General features: G+C 41.9%; 1 protein-coding gene across 5 annotated transcripts in view; it reads left to right on the forward strand.

Moving 5' to 3' along the window:
• TMEM132D (transmembrane protein 132D) overlaps positions 1-14,763 on the forward strand; it is a 192,741-nt gene that overhangs the window by 142,502 nt on the left and 35,476 nt on the right. For 4 of the 5 annotated variants that reach the window (XM_025155705.3, XM_025155707.3, XM_025155708.2 and 1 more), the window contains one exon: positions 13,286-13,429. In XM_025155705.3, coding sequence (XP_025011473.2) covers positions 13,286-13,429 — 144 coding nt within the window. Of the gene's footprint in view, positions 1-13,285; positions 13,430-14,133; positions 14,236-14,763 lie in introns of those variants that run through there. The other variant, XM_025155710.2, reaches the window with a different exon arrangement.

The following is a 14,763-nucleotide window of genomic DNA, read 5'->3' on the forward strand; positions in this document are numbered from 1 at the left end:
CAATCATTCCGGGCAGATTAGACTTTAAACAACTGTTGCGGAACATACAATATAGTCTTAAAGTCATTGAATCTGCAGCATGCATGTTTCCCAGGATGTTATTACAAGATTCTTCATGTCCTTTTTCTAATGGCTTTTTGGATCCTCTGCTTTCAGCCTGCCACAACCAGCATTACAAGTGTCCAGCCACTCTCTTTTTCTCTGTTATTAATATTTTTTTCTATTGTAAAACATGTCTGATCATTCTTCTGTCTGTCTAATTGCTTCTGAAGTTTATTGCTTTGCTGTGGTGCTTTTGGGGATTTTATTTCCCAACTGGTATTACTTTTTAACCACTCATGTAAATCTGTATCAGTTCAGACTCATGCAGAAAAAACAATTTGTCACAAATCTGCATAGACTAAATCATCAAAGCAGAGCTTGTGGGCTTGTGGGCTCGCTCCTTTCTTTCTCTTCTTTCTTCACTAGATCTAAAAATATTCTGTCTTCATTCAATTCTTACAGTGCCCTATGCTACAGTCTCCATGTACTGCTGGGGAAATAAATGTGTGGGTCAGTTTCTTGGCACATCTGCAGGATCAGCAAAGCTATACCCAATTATACCTACAGAGGATCTGGCAGTAGTTGTTGTCACAAGCTAATCACTCTGGAAAGTTTCTGAAGCAGTAGTGCCACTAAAATCCAGGCATCAAAACATCTTCATGGGCATGGGGCTTGTAACTAGTCTTTTTGGGGTAATAAGATTTTGGTTTCTGTGCCATATCAAATATATATATATGTATGTCTCCAAATTTTCTGACCAAAACCAAATGTGTAGAGATGGAATTTTGAGCCCCAGGTCAGGACCTGTAGCCTGAAAGGTGTCATCCGTGGTGTTCTCTGTGCTGGAAGTTCCTGAGGGCAGATGAAGGACACTATAACTGATGACAGTGAAGCTAGAATTTGCAGTCCAGTAGACTAACATCCACCAGTATCACCAGTGTTGCTGGTCTGGGGATACCAGCGGCTGGGTGCAATGGTGGGAGGTACAGTGTTCCTCGACTGTGGGATGGTGGTGTTACTCCAGAGGTAAATGGCACTCACCTACTTCTGTTCCTGCAGGTCTCAGGGCCCTTCTCAATGCATGTACAGGGAATGCATGAGTTCACCCACAGTGGCATGGGGGTCTGTCCTCTGTCTTGCCCAAGCAGAGACCAGTGTCCTTATTTGGTCCCTGCCATGAATATTTTCTAAGGACATACTGCAATCCAAATTCTGCCCCTGGGCACCATGGTGTCCTAACGAAGGTCATGGTCACATGTCCCAGAGCAGACTTTGGCCCCATTTGCCATATGGGAGCTGGAACATTATACATATATTTTTTTCTGAATGTTCCTATTGTTTATTTTTGTGTTTCTGCTAAAAGTTCAAATGAAGAGCTAATTACTGACCCAGCAGAGCCGGCTGGCTGCAGGCGTCCCTGCTGTGAGTCTGCTCATGAATGAATTTTTGGTTTTGAGGCAGGTTTCCAAGGCCCCTGTGTTGGTCCCAATTTAGCTGTTTGTTTATTACTTGACATTCCTAAAAATGAATGTACTATTAAAACTACAAAGCCAGTCTGTAAGGAAGAATCAAAATAGGTAACTTAGTCACTTCTCCTCTGCAGGGTGACCGGGACAGCATGAATTCTCTTGCTCCTTACAAACTTATTTCCTCTCTGAGAAGTGATCTGTAGACACAGAGGGAACTGAATCTATGTATGCATTTATAAACACCACATGTGCACCTTGATTTACTTGTTTTGCTGGCAGATCTCGCTTGGCTTCACAGAGTTAAACCAAAATGGTCATAGATGAGAGGAGAGGAACAAACGTGTTTTAGAGACTTGAAACTTCCTATAGTCATGATGGCAGAGATGAGTTTTAAAGAGCACAGTAATGTAAGTAGCTCAGCGGGTGTCCTGGGTAAAAACGTGGACGTGCAGGTGAAAGAGCTGACTGGTAGGCATTAAAAGCTGGGAAAATTGCAGAAGATGATAGAGCAGTTAGGTGGAATGGGGCAAAAGCATCACCTTTGAGCTAAAAATGAGGCACTTGTCTTGTGTGCTTAGATTATGAAGCTCCTCAAAACACCAAGTACATCGATGCTGCATGTTGAGTGTGCGAGCTTTGGGCAGTGATGGGAAAAGCAGCACGGAGAAGGGGAGTCCTGTGTGGATATTCATCATCGTGACAGCTGCATCAATGTGGCTGCTGATACCTCTGCCCACGTGAATGCAGATTCAAAAGGGTCACTGTAAACATGCGGCTGACCGAGGACGTGTGAGTCACCAAGGCAAACTCATAGCAGTAGCCTGGTATGTGAAAATAATTAGATGTCTCCCAGCAGGGCTTGAAAATACAAAGAAAACTGCATAAAGCACTGACAGACGGACCTCAGCAGATGCATCATCCCACATTACAAGATGATATTGAAGTTGTTTTCAGGTGTGAATTCGTTTGTTGATAAAACAGCAGAAAAATCTAAGCACACTCAGGAAATAAAACATCAAATCTCCTTTTGTTCCATCTGTTTTGCCTATCTCAGAGGGCTCTGATGGGCCTGATTCCCACAAGGCCTGTGTTTGGGGAGGCTTTCTGCAGAAACCTTGCGCTGCTCTACATGATATACCCATCACTTACACCTCTGTGAGAAGCACTTAGAAATATTTTTTTCTGAGAAAAATATTTTGACTTAACTGCTGGGATCGTTGACTCACCTATGCCTTCCTAATCTGTAGTACCAGTATTTCCAGTTGGTGCAGAAGCTGGTGAATGTGGTTACATGGGAGGAAGAGAACAGATGGTACTGTAGTGGAAATGCTAAGTCATCGCATGAAGCAGTGATGGAGCACCTGGTGGGAAGGCAGGGCCAACCCAGGGGAGCTCAGGTGCATGCAATGTATCTGAGTGATTGGAAGGGGTGGAGCCAGGATCCAGCCCTTCCCACACCTCATTTAAGGGTTGGCAGTGGAGGTGAGGGTATCTTGCTGGAGATCCCTGCATGCCTGAGGCCTTCTAAAAGTAAGCGTGTTTTTTTTTTTTGTTTTTTTTTTTTGTTGTTTTTTTTCCTTTCTCCTTTGTTTCTGAATCCTTGGCTGTGTGTTTAGGTTTGTTCTCATTTGCTGTAGCCTAGGATTGTGCCACTCTATTATCTACAGCTATTATCACTGTACTTTCCATTGCACTATAGTATCACAGCATGTGAGCAGGGAGATTTTACCACCGAAACTACAGTTGCAGTTCTCCGCTGTGCCACTGCGACTACCTGTGCCATATTGCACATTTGCAAATTCCTGTGTCCTCTATTAAATTCGAGTGGAATAGTAGTTTTCCCCTGTTTTCTTTATGATCAGAAGCTGCATGGAAAACTGCCTCCTTCCCTCTCCCCTCCCCCTGTTTGACTCCTTTGATTCTTTTCCATTTCCCATCTCCTGCTATTCCCAGCCTCAGTTTCCTTTCATTTGTCTTTTCCTGGCTGCAGCAGTGTAGAAACACGTTTGTGGCCAGAACAGAGAGTTGAGGTGGCAGAGAGCCCTTAGTGGTTCAGGGCCCTGCCCCTGCTCTGGGGACAGCCATTGTGGAAGGGCCAAGTGTACGGCACAGATGTTGTCACTGCATGGCTCTGGAAAGAGGAGTGTGACAGAAAAGGAGATGTCAGGCTTGTCTGCTGGATATGTCCACATCACAATGGCTGTTGTAATCTGTTTCTTGTTGGCCAGCCCCTAAGGAGCTGTATGGCAGATGGGAGCAGGGTTCCCTGGCTGTGCCCTTTTGTATTCCCTTTAACCCACCAAGTTCATGGGGGTTAGTGCTGTGTGGGAGAGGGAAAGGGTTGATGTGCAGCTTAGAATCCAGCTCAGGAATGACAACAACAAGCGAGGGAAGAAAGAGAAGAAAAAAGTGTATTAGACAAGGGCTGTGATTTGTTTGGGGATTTTTAATGCTTCCCTCCGTGAAGGCAAAGCTCTCTCAGTCAGTTTGACTCCTGTTATTCTGGCTCTGCTACACATTGCACCAAATATTTACTCTGCTAAATTGCATTGCTAGAATCTCATTGACATCTTTTCTTTGAAGTGATCTCCTAGAGCTTTCATTTTGTTGCTGGAAATCCTGACATCATATCCCATCGTCTGCCCCTGACAGAGCTGCAGACCCCTGCGGGTACAAACCTCCACATTTGGCTCCTTCACTGCAGGCCTGAGAATCAAAAGAGCCTTCATGCTGGCACGTCAATCTGCGAGCTGAGATGCTGACCCTGTGTGTGAAATTTTGATTGGGTTTAGCTAATTTTGCATGACGTGTCCCTACCAGTCTCCCATGTCTCAGCAACTCAGCAGCATCACACACAGTGTACTGGTATACCTTCAGCCCAGCTCTCCCAGCCCTGTTCCTCCGAGAGGCCCTCCTTTGGCAATAGGACATCCCTGTCCCCGCTGCAAAGATGTCTGCTCAGGGAAAGCAAGGAATCCCTACCCAAGTTTGCTGGTTTGCTTTTTGAGGAAACCTTGATTATCTGCTAAAGTAGTCTGCTGAGAGACCAAAATCAAATATGCACACACAGTTACAGTTTGGAGCCTGTGAATTAATGAGCAATTTCTCTGAAGAACTGCAGCCTGACAATTCACAGCCTTCATAGCTGCTTGACTTTGATAAACAGGCAACATACGAGGCAGCTTCCTGTGATCATAGTAGCACTACAAACCACCAAAAAACAAAGCAGTACTTGCCAAAAGCAAGCTAACGCAATTCCTAAATGCTAGACATTAAAGCAAAATGTCATTTTAAGTAAACTAAAATTTACATTTAATCTACAGATAGGAAAAAAAGTGAACTCCCATGTGAAGAATTTGACCCCTCATCAACCTGAGAGCAAAGGGAATCCAGTATGACTTGGGCAGCTTCCTGGTACTCTTAAAATTATGCCATCCCTGAATAGTAGCAAGGCTGTAAATAAGAGCACCAAAGGCAACATGTCCTATCACCCCTCTTTTGTTCTTGCAGTTGTAGTCTGTGCTTCCCATGTCTCACCCCCACTATAGCAGTTACCTTTGTTGGTTGGCTCAGCAGTTAGAGCTCAGGGCACAAGTGTGCATTGGACACTGCATAAGTACAAAAACTAATCAGTGTGATAATAGGAAGGACTGACAGCCTGTGTGATTATCCCATGTTACTTTTTTCTCTACAGCACAACCCAGCCACTGGCTGTTTTCTCCTTTTAACTGGAACATTGTGATTGCTGTGCTTTGTATTTATGTGCAGCTTTGTTTCACTGCTTGTCCGTACCAAATCGTTCACTTCTGGATCAGAACCTCCTCTGTCTCCATCGTAACACCATTCCAATGCAGTAATGTTCTTTGCTTCAAGGAAGACCACATTTTGAGAAATTCAAAATCAAGCATTTTAAAGAGTAAATAAGCCAGTAGAGCTCTTTATGTTTTCATTTTTTGTCTTGCAAAGAGGCTACCTGCTGTTCCAGGAAAGAACTGGACATCATAGCTTGTTTTTCTAGGACTGTTACAAACTCTGTTTGGAGATGCTTGTATGTCAGGTATGGCATGAAATGAAGTTGTTCATGTTAATTCAGGAAATGGGATATAGACTATAATACTCAGCTTTGGAAACAACTGCTGCCCATATTGTATGCCTGCTGTGCTCTTAGTGAAATCCCACTATGGAACTGCAGCCTCTGAGTCTAATTCGTTCTGAGAAAAGCAAATATTGATAAGTTGGCTTCAGTGAGGATGCACCTGCCTGCAAGACTAATAAATTGGCCCTATGTCTTTGCTGAGCCACCATCATATCTTGGTCAGGCTGCAGGTGCTCTGCTGAATTTTTGTGGTGCCTCTTAGAAACCCACCAGCTTGGTTTTGTGTGTCACCTTTCTGACCCATCGATATTTGACTGAACTTCAAAGACAAGTATGCATTCCTCCTGGACCTTCTGGACTGCTATTATAATTTCCCTCCAGTTCCTTTGTTTGTGATGTTTCCTAGACTGTAATACCCCAGCAGTCACAATTCTCAGAAACAGGAATTAAATAGACAATATTTAGCCTGTAGTATAATTGGCTTGGCACCTGTAAATCACTGAGAAGGTGGTGATTGGTCCTCAGAAGAAAATAATTATCTGTCAGGCCTACTAGAGAGGCAGCTGAATTTCATCATTAACTTTTAGCAGCCTTTGCAGAACCTGGATAGGGGACTTATGATTTTAATGTCACTGATTCCTCTAGTATTTAAAGGATGTATTTATTTCAAACTAGAAAATACATGGTTCTGTGAAAATTGAAATATAATTAACCTTGTGGTGTATATTGGATTTAGTTCATTGCTAATATTGTTTCGTAAGAATTTATTAGTTAAACTCATTATTTTTGTTTACAATTCCAGCTGAAAAGGCAATTTGAAAGAATGTTTTTAGCTGACGAGTCTGGGGAGGACTGCATTATAAAACAGGGTAGCAGGGCTGGAAATTATTTTCATGTTTGGAATAAGTTTGTGTGCGATTTGTGCACGGCTGGCTGGAGGGTGTGTGTGCACACATTGCTCATACAATTCAGCACTTGCCTCTTTTTGCGTGTGCTTTGGCTTACTAAAGGAGATATTCACTTCAGAATAAGATGTATCAATAAGAGAGGTCATTTTTATGCAACATATGCCATGAAGCCAGCAGCCTCCCCTTGCCTTTGCAGGAGACTGTCTGGTTATTCTCTCCCTAAAAATTCCTTGAGTTTTGACTCAGAATCTCCCCTGCGATTTGAAATGGTGCGAATGTCACCTCTCAGAACAACAGGATGAGATGGTCCTTGTTGTGTCCCAGGAGCTGGGTCTCATGCTTAGTCTTCTGCAGACAGCAAAACACAACAGCTCGCCTATGTGAGAAAAATCCTAGTGAGTCCACGAATCATGCTGGTGATCTAGGATTAGAAACCAAGGGGGTGAGAGGATTAATCAGTAATAAGAGGTTAAACGCGTGTAATGTTTGGAAGAAAGCGACTCTTGTGTTACTTCCTCTCTATGCCAACAATTTTAGGCTTATTATCATATGTAAACGAGGTAGGAAAAATAATTCAGCTAATCAAACATGGATTTTGTTTGGCTTTGAAACAACTGCCAACAACCTGAAATTTGTTTGTTTGCTCAAGCTGAAGTTTCATAATGTTCCCAGGCAATGTAAACACAGCCTGGATATTGGGCCCCCACCTCTCACCCCAACTGTGCCTCCCCCGACCCTCCCCATGTCTGGACTCCCATCTGAGGAGTGGTGCGGTGAAGCGGAACAGGGATTGGATCTGTCAGAACCCCCAAAAAGCAGCAGAAGAGATTGATTTTTGGCCACATGGGTTCTTTAATCTTGCTGGCTCTGTATAAGCATTGATTCTGCCCCAGTGGAGGAGGTGTGAGACAGTGGCTGGAGGAGACACCCCCTGTTGCATGGCATTATGAACTTTTCAAGGGATCACAGCCTGAAAAAGAAGGAAAACTATATTCAGACATTAATTCTGCCACCCATTTCTTTCTCAGCCAAGGTTTTGCAATCGCATTTTGCTATTAAAAAAAAAATAAATCCATTTTTCCCTGTCTAGCAGCTGTGTGGAAGACTCAGAGTCAGCAGGTAGGTACATCCAGAGGAGCACGCACCTGGGTTTCATTTTCTGTTCCTTTTTACCCTGTGTCCTGAAGTTGAGCACATCTGAGCTGTCTTGCTGTTACTGAGTAAAAGCAAAAATGGTTTAAGTAGCAATTTCTTAAATAAAACATAATTAATATGCTTTCCTACTCCCCGCCGATCTTCCATTCCCACTTCAGATTTCACTCTTCACAATGAAAAGTGCACACATTAAAACAAAGAGTTAGTTTTGATGTTCGTGTCAGTATTCTCACATTTCTGCATTCAGGTTTTATCATTCTCATACTGGCAACACTGTCAGCTCTTTCATCTATATTGCAGACTTCAGAAATTGTTTTGTGTGTTTTATTTTCTATCTGTAGTTCCTTTGGGCACAGGAGAACTGCAGCTAATTTTTCAATTTCTCCTTTCTATTTTTTTTGCATCCTAAAAGATTATGAACCACAAGGCAAGTAAGGAATTCGGAGTTCTTTCATTTACTCCAAGCTTTTAGACCAAACACAATGACATTTTAGGCCTGAGCTCAAGCTGTTTGCAAGCTCAGATCTGACAATAATGTAATACAACCAAGGAAATTTGCTTTGGAGCATTTTAGCTCCTCTCTACCACCGTGTATCTAGCCTCCCCAGCTGCTTCTAAAACGTGTACTTCAGCTGCCATAATCTTATCATTAAAGGTGGATTTAAGTTTTAAGAACCTATGAACAAACCTTTTTACTTGCAACCAGAGGCTGGGAGATGACTCTGCATTTAAGGTGCAAGCTCAGCTTTACTCCCGTGTCAGCTGCTAATCCGGTACAGCCAAGTGTTGGGTTCTGTGACCTCCCAGCAGCTCCATCAGAGGAGCATCTCTATTGCTCAGCTGCTGCTTTCTGACTTCTCAAATCCCTCCTATGTTGTTGTTTTTGTTTCCTACCCTTGCAGTGGTAGCATAAGAAAAAAAGCTGAGTTTGACCACATCCGTGAGGATGTCAAGCATTTATACTTTATTGGTTTAGAAGCTTACTAAATTTAAACAGAAGCATTAACATGGCCTTAGGCTCTCTTGACAGTTATAAACTCTTCCTTGGGGGGATTTCAGTAATGCTTTCTAATCAGCTTAAGGAGTTAATTAAACAGCTGTCACTTAGCTTCTTAATTCTGAGACTTGATGCTAAATAAGATTTGAAATTAGTTATGCATGACTGAGGCGTGGATCCTCTGATACGAATAGGATGGCTGCTAGCTGAAGAGGAGGAAAATCTGGGCCTTTAGAAATAAATAATGGAAATATTTGTGGTGGTACCCTGGATTAATGCTCTAATGGCTGATTAATGAAAACAACAGTGACAGCGCTATGAGGAAAATGGAAGGTGTTAGTGCCCAAACAGGGCGGATTTCCAGGCAGCCATTCATTCCCACTTGCTGGCATGCCCTGTGCTTCAGGAGATTTCCATGATCATTTTGATCTCCTCCCTGTTGCAGTCTGTCGATGGCAAACCTAAAAGCCAAGATACCTATTGAAAACAAAAAGAACCAAGCCTGGTTTTAGAAGCTAGACATTTAGTCTGTAAATAATGTAATGTATCCTACTGCTGTAATCAGAAACGTAACTGGAGGTCTGCTGTGCTTATGAAACATGATTTGTAGAGCTGCAGTGGCTTTATAATAGTTTTTCCCTGTTTACCGTGGTAGGACAAGTATTCCTTCTCCTTAAGGGTATGAGCTGCAGATCAGCCCAAGTTGTTGTGAAGAAATATGTCTGGAGGTCTTTTTGGAAAGCAGGCTGGTGCCTTACTGCTGCTTGTGGTGGTGTGAGCCTTGTGAGGGCTAACAGGGATTCAGCTTTACAGCCTCCTGAATCTTGCTAAATGCTCCTGGAAAAGAAAGCTGACAATCACTACCAGCTTTTTCTTTGTGTTTTACTATCAAAGAAAATGTTTCTGATATAAACCTGATGTGGGGACTCAAAGCTGTGCGTAAATCTGTTGTATATTTATTTTAGAAGTCATTATTAATACAAACATTAGTAAACCATGTTGATGGGGAGAGAACAAAGGGAAGAAGAGAAATTCCTTATGATTTATAAAGATATTGTTAAAGTCCTTTCTTCACCCCAGGAATTATAAGGCAAAAGATATCCAAAGGGAAATTAAATTGCAGAGAAGCTACCAATTAAAACTGAAAGACTAATAGGTGTTCCCTTCTGTATATCTACTTAAATAGATACTTACTGCGAGCATCTTCTGAATATGCTTCTGCTGGAGGGCTTAATATGCTCAGTTATTTAATATGAATCTCTTCAGTAGGCAAAGAATGCTCACTCCAGAATCTTCTTGGAAAGTATTACCATTTTTTGAATGCAGTAGTAATTTCAGAATAACGATTACCTGGTCTTCCATTTCTACTGTGAGAGAAAAATGTTTTTCTCTGATTGCTCTTCCTATTTCCTTTGGTTATTTTAGGGGATCCATGTATGTGAGTTATGCTACGTGGTGGTTAGAGGAAGATCAGCAGCTTTTTAATAGCTGCTCAGGGAATCAGCTTGTTGTGGTCTTGAGTACTCAGCCATAGCTTTGCAAAACCTGTAAGCATTTCCATCTTGCAATGCCCTAACTTGATATCTCACATAATCTGTGTTAGTTATGGATAAAGAAAGTAATATTTCTCCAGAATATCCCGTTATCACTTAAGCAGCAAAAAGTAACACTTTTAAATTAGAAACTGTTTAGATTTATAGCTTTTACATGCTGAGACTCTGATCCATAAATCTCTATGTAGCTAAATAAGCATCATGTTTGTTTCCTCAAATGAAATAATTTTCATATGCTTTCACCATGGGAACATTAAGCCCTTTCTACCATTAAACAAATGACTGAAAAAACATTTTACTCTGCCCTCGCTGCATAAGTTGGTGTAAATGGTTATTATGCCTCTACGTTGAAGGGAGAGATGTAAACCAGGTGCCTAAAGAAATCATCCTCCAAACCCCTGTGTGTGGAAATACTGAAGACTCTGCAAACAGAATGTACAGCTCAGTTAGTCCAGCACAGCTGCAGACATTGCCTGCTTGCTTTGTGTTTGTTTTGCTTTAGAGAAGTACTGGTTGATTTGTTTTCCTGGGACTGGGCACACACTTACTGATAGAAAATAACTGTAGTTATTTCCATGAACTCCAGACAATAATTTTTTTCACCCCCTTTTCCTTTGGAGAAGTAAGGGATGGACATCTTTATGACTGCCTAAGAATTAGCAGCACTGTCGTATGCTGAACACTGTGCTGATGGGACTGTGCACACTTCTATAAACACTTTGGTGTGAACATATATCTAGAATGTGAATATAGACAAAAGCTATAAAACCTTGAGTCTGGAACCTTTGATTTTAGATAGAGATAAAACATGAATTTACTTCCTTCTCTTAGAATCAGCTATGCATACACTTATCTCCTGGTGTTTCAGCGTTCCCATTAATGTCTTCAGGATTACTGCCATGATTGGTTGAAGTTCAGCTCTGTTGGACGGTGGCTCTGGGGGCAGAATGTCAGTTATGGAGCTTTGAAGCCAGCTGAGACTTTGGGCACACAGAAATTCCCTGTGTGCTAGATGTGCTTTTAAAAAGTGGCTGAGAAGGAACACAGGCTAGTGACAGTGACATAGCTGATGTACTGAGTAACGTGGTTTTGCATGCATTTCCAGGGAGCAGCAGGTATCATGTATATTAGGATGTGGTCCATGTTCAGAATGTCCAAAGTCAGGACTCAGAATTTGGAAACTCAAAAGAAATTCATGAAGCTTTTGAGGAACGTTATCAGTTACTAGTTCTTAGCAAGGGAAATTACATTTGCCCTTGGTGAGCAGACCTCATTAATCACACTGTTTCAGAGGCTTGGTTATTAAACCTCTCTTTACTTCATGAAATAATTACAAGGTTAATTTTGTAACCTACTGACTGAGGGAATAAGGGCATTCCTGCTTGGGGAGCAGGCATTTTCAGCTTGGTACTAGTTGCAAGCAGCTATGCATTTGCTATGGCCTCAGACAGTCCCAATGAAATGCAATTCGTGCCCAAATGTTTGTGAGATAGGAACCTAATGCTTGGATCCTGTAATTATCATGGATGCTTATTAGCACTTGTTCTGTTGAACCGCCCCATTTCCAGCTCAGTGGAGCCTACAGGAGTGGCAATTGGATCTAAATAACCTGCATGTGGTAACTTCACTGAGAAGCTCAGATCGGAAATAAGTAAGAGAATCTGAAAAATTAATTGCAAATCTTCCCAAGATCTCAGTTGCCTGAGCAGTATATCCTCTTCTGAGCCCAAACGTGCACTCGTGGCAGATGGGCCTTACAGTACACTTCTCATCTCGATAAAAATGATAATTTCAAAATATCTGAAGGCTTTTGTGCTGGGGGAGGGAGAAGATTTTCATAAAATCTCTTTTTGTGAAATCCTATTTTACCCTCCCCTAAAGAACACAATGAAGATGGGAAACTTTAGCAAAGCAGCTATCAAAAGAGCATGAGCTTTTTTTCTTTCTTTAAATATTGCTCTGAGTCTGAATAAAGTATCTCTGTTTCTTTAAGTGATAAGAAAAGGTCTTTTTGATCCATACCCTTTAGATGAGAGAAGTCTCAGCTTCTCCTCCTTAGCCCAAGAGGCAGTAGGGGGAGTCATCATCTCCCGGTAACTCCGTTTCAGTCTCTTACTTTATTGTCTTCCATGAGTGAAATCAGGTCAATCTCAGAGCTCATAGCGTGAGCTATTTGGGTAATGAGCAGTTAGCACTTGGGGGGCTTTGGAAGCATTTATTTCACAAGAGACAGCTGAAATCAAGAGCCTCTTGTTCTGTGGGATAGTCTATGATTTCCAGGCACGATTCTGAAAAGCTTGGAGACCTTTCCAGGAGTGAGCAATATTCTGCAATAAGGAGATGAAGGATTCAGGGACCAATTTGGGCTCCCTGTATATCTTGGCACAAGTCAGTGGTACCTGCTGTGCATGCCTGACATAACATCCAGGCAACTAAGGGTGCTGCCCTGCATCACATTAAGTCCTTTGGATGAGGTCAGAAGGGTATCACTCTACACAGAAGGGTATCAGAAGGTAGTAGAGCAAGAGAACCCGGATCTTTCCTGTCATGCGAGGCACTGCCACTAGCCATTGTCGCTAGTTGTAAACTGGGGACATGAGCTGGATCTGCCAACACATGCGTTCAAGACCAGCCTAAAGCTTGCGTTTAAGGCTAGAATTTCTTTCATGTGTATGTTTTTTGGATAACACAGCCAAACTTAAGGTATGTTATTTTTATGTGATCAGCATGGTCATTAGTGAGCTCAGGATGGAGTCTTCACTGTTGCTAGAAGCAAGAAACATCTTGTTAGTATGGCACAGTACCATGCCTTGGGTCCCAGGTTGCTCTGACACTTGATGAGAATTCATGAAAGAGTAATTATGGTATCATGAATGTCTTAACAGCCCTAAATCAGAACTGGAAGTTTGGTTCCAGGATTGAAGGGAGGAAATTCTTTTCTGCCTACTTTGTTTGGAATAGTTCGTAGAATTGTTTTTAGAAATTAATGTAATGCTTGATTCTAGGTGGTATTAATGAAGTAATAGTGAAATATGCTAATCAGAAGGGCTTTTTTTGTCTCTTAGGAAGCAGAGATCCTGAACACAGCTATTCTCACTGGGAAAACAGTGGCTGTCCCTGTCAAAGTGATCTCTGTAGAAGATGATGGGACTGTGACTGATCTTCTGGAATCCGTGGAGTGCAGATCATCAGATGAAGATGTCATTAAGGTAGGCTCATACTGCTTCATTGCACCAAGGGAGTGGCCCAACAAAACAGTGATGCTCTCTAATGTGACAAGTTCTTTCTTTTTCTGACTGTTCTGCTGCTGAGAAACTAAGGTTTATTATCACTATTATGTGTAGACTGGTTCAGTGGAGCAATGAAACAAACAGGAAATTGCATATATTCCAATCTACATGTCAAATATGTGAACTGCCTGTCACTTCCCACCTTTGAAAAGTATTTTCAGAGTTCACTCTACCTCTGCTTTTTACTTTTCAGTTATTTGGGTTGTGTGGGGTCAGGAAAGTTGGCAGCTGATCTTCTAGAAAAGGAAATAGTTCCTCTGAAGTTACTTTGCCACACTGGTATAGGAATTGTGTGACTCAAAGCTCATGTCTTTTCTTGGTACTAAGCCAGTCATGTCCTGCAAACATTAGCTTTGAAATTGTGATTCTCTGCAGCTCGTAGAGTGCCCCACAGAAAGCATGTTGCCTACCAGCCATGGACTGACAACTACTTGATAAGACACTTGACCAATGGATTTACTCTGTGCAACAGATGTATAGGCTGATCTTCTTTGAAAGATAAGCAGCAGGAGAAAATATAATGCCATTCATACCTTTTACTCTCAGTGTATGCTTCTTTAGTAAATGATGAGGAGACATCTTGCAGGAAGCTTTCTAAGCCACCATTTTTGTTGAAATCTTAGGGTCAGGATGGACCCTCAAGAGATGTACTGATTCATGAAGACATTCATCTTGTACCGGTAAACATTAAAAGTTTATAAGAAGCCCTGCATATTTCTGCTCAGGTTGGTTAATGATTCACGTACATTTATTGTAGTGGAAGCCACAGTCAACCATGATGATTGTTGGAGATACGGTGGAAGGCGTTCCAGCATGGTGACAGAAATGTTGGCTCATGTACAGCAGCTTATATGCTTTTGCAAACTTACCCATGACTGTCACATGAGAAGACAAAATGAAAGACATGGCTACAAATAAATGTTTGTTGCTGTTTTTTTTTTTTTTTTTTAACATAACCAGCATATCACAAAATGATTAAAAATACTCCAGGCCACCCCTTCAGCTGCTGGAAACCACTGTTTTCCCATTAACTTTTGTGAACTGTACCATATTGAGGACTTGGCCTTTGTGAAATTTGCCTTAGACTAAAACTGACTGGAATGCTAAGCATTCTTCCTCTTATGTTCTTGGTTTTACTTTAGATGGAAAGGCTGAGGGTATTGTTTATCTCCAAGCAGGCCTCTCTGGGCCCCATTAGCTGAAAATGACTCTTCCTGGTGGAGGTGATTGTCTTTAAAGGAAAAGTAGAGTGC

Source organism: Gallus gallus, chromosome 15 (genome assembly GCF_016699485.2).
Source record: "Gallus gallus isolate bGalGal1 chromosome 15, bGalGal1.mat.broiler.GRCg7b, whole genome shotgun sequence".
Taxonomy (NCBI): Eukaryota; Metazoa; Chordata; class Aves; order Galliformes; family Phasianidae; genus Gallus; species Gallus gallus.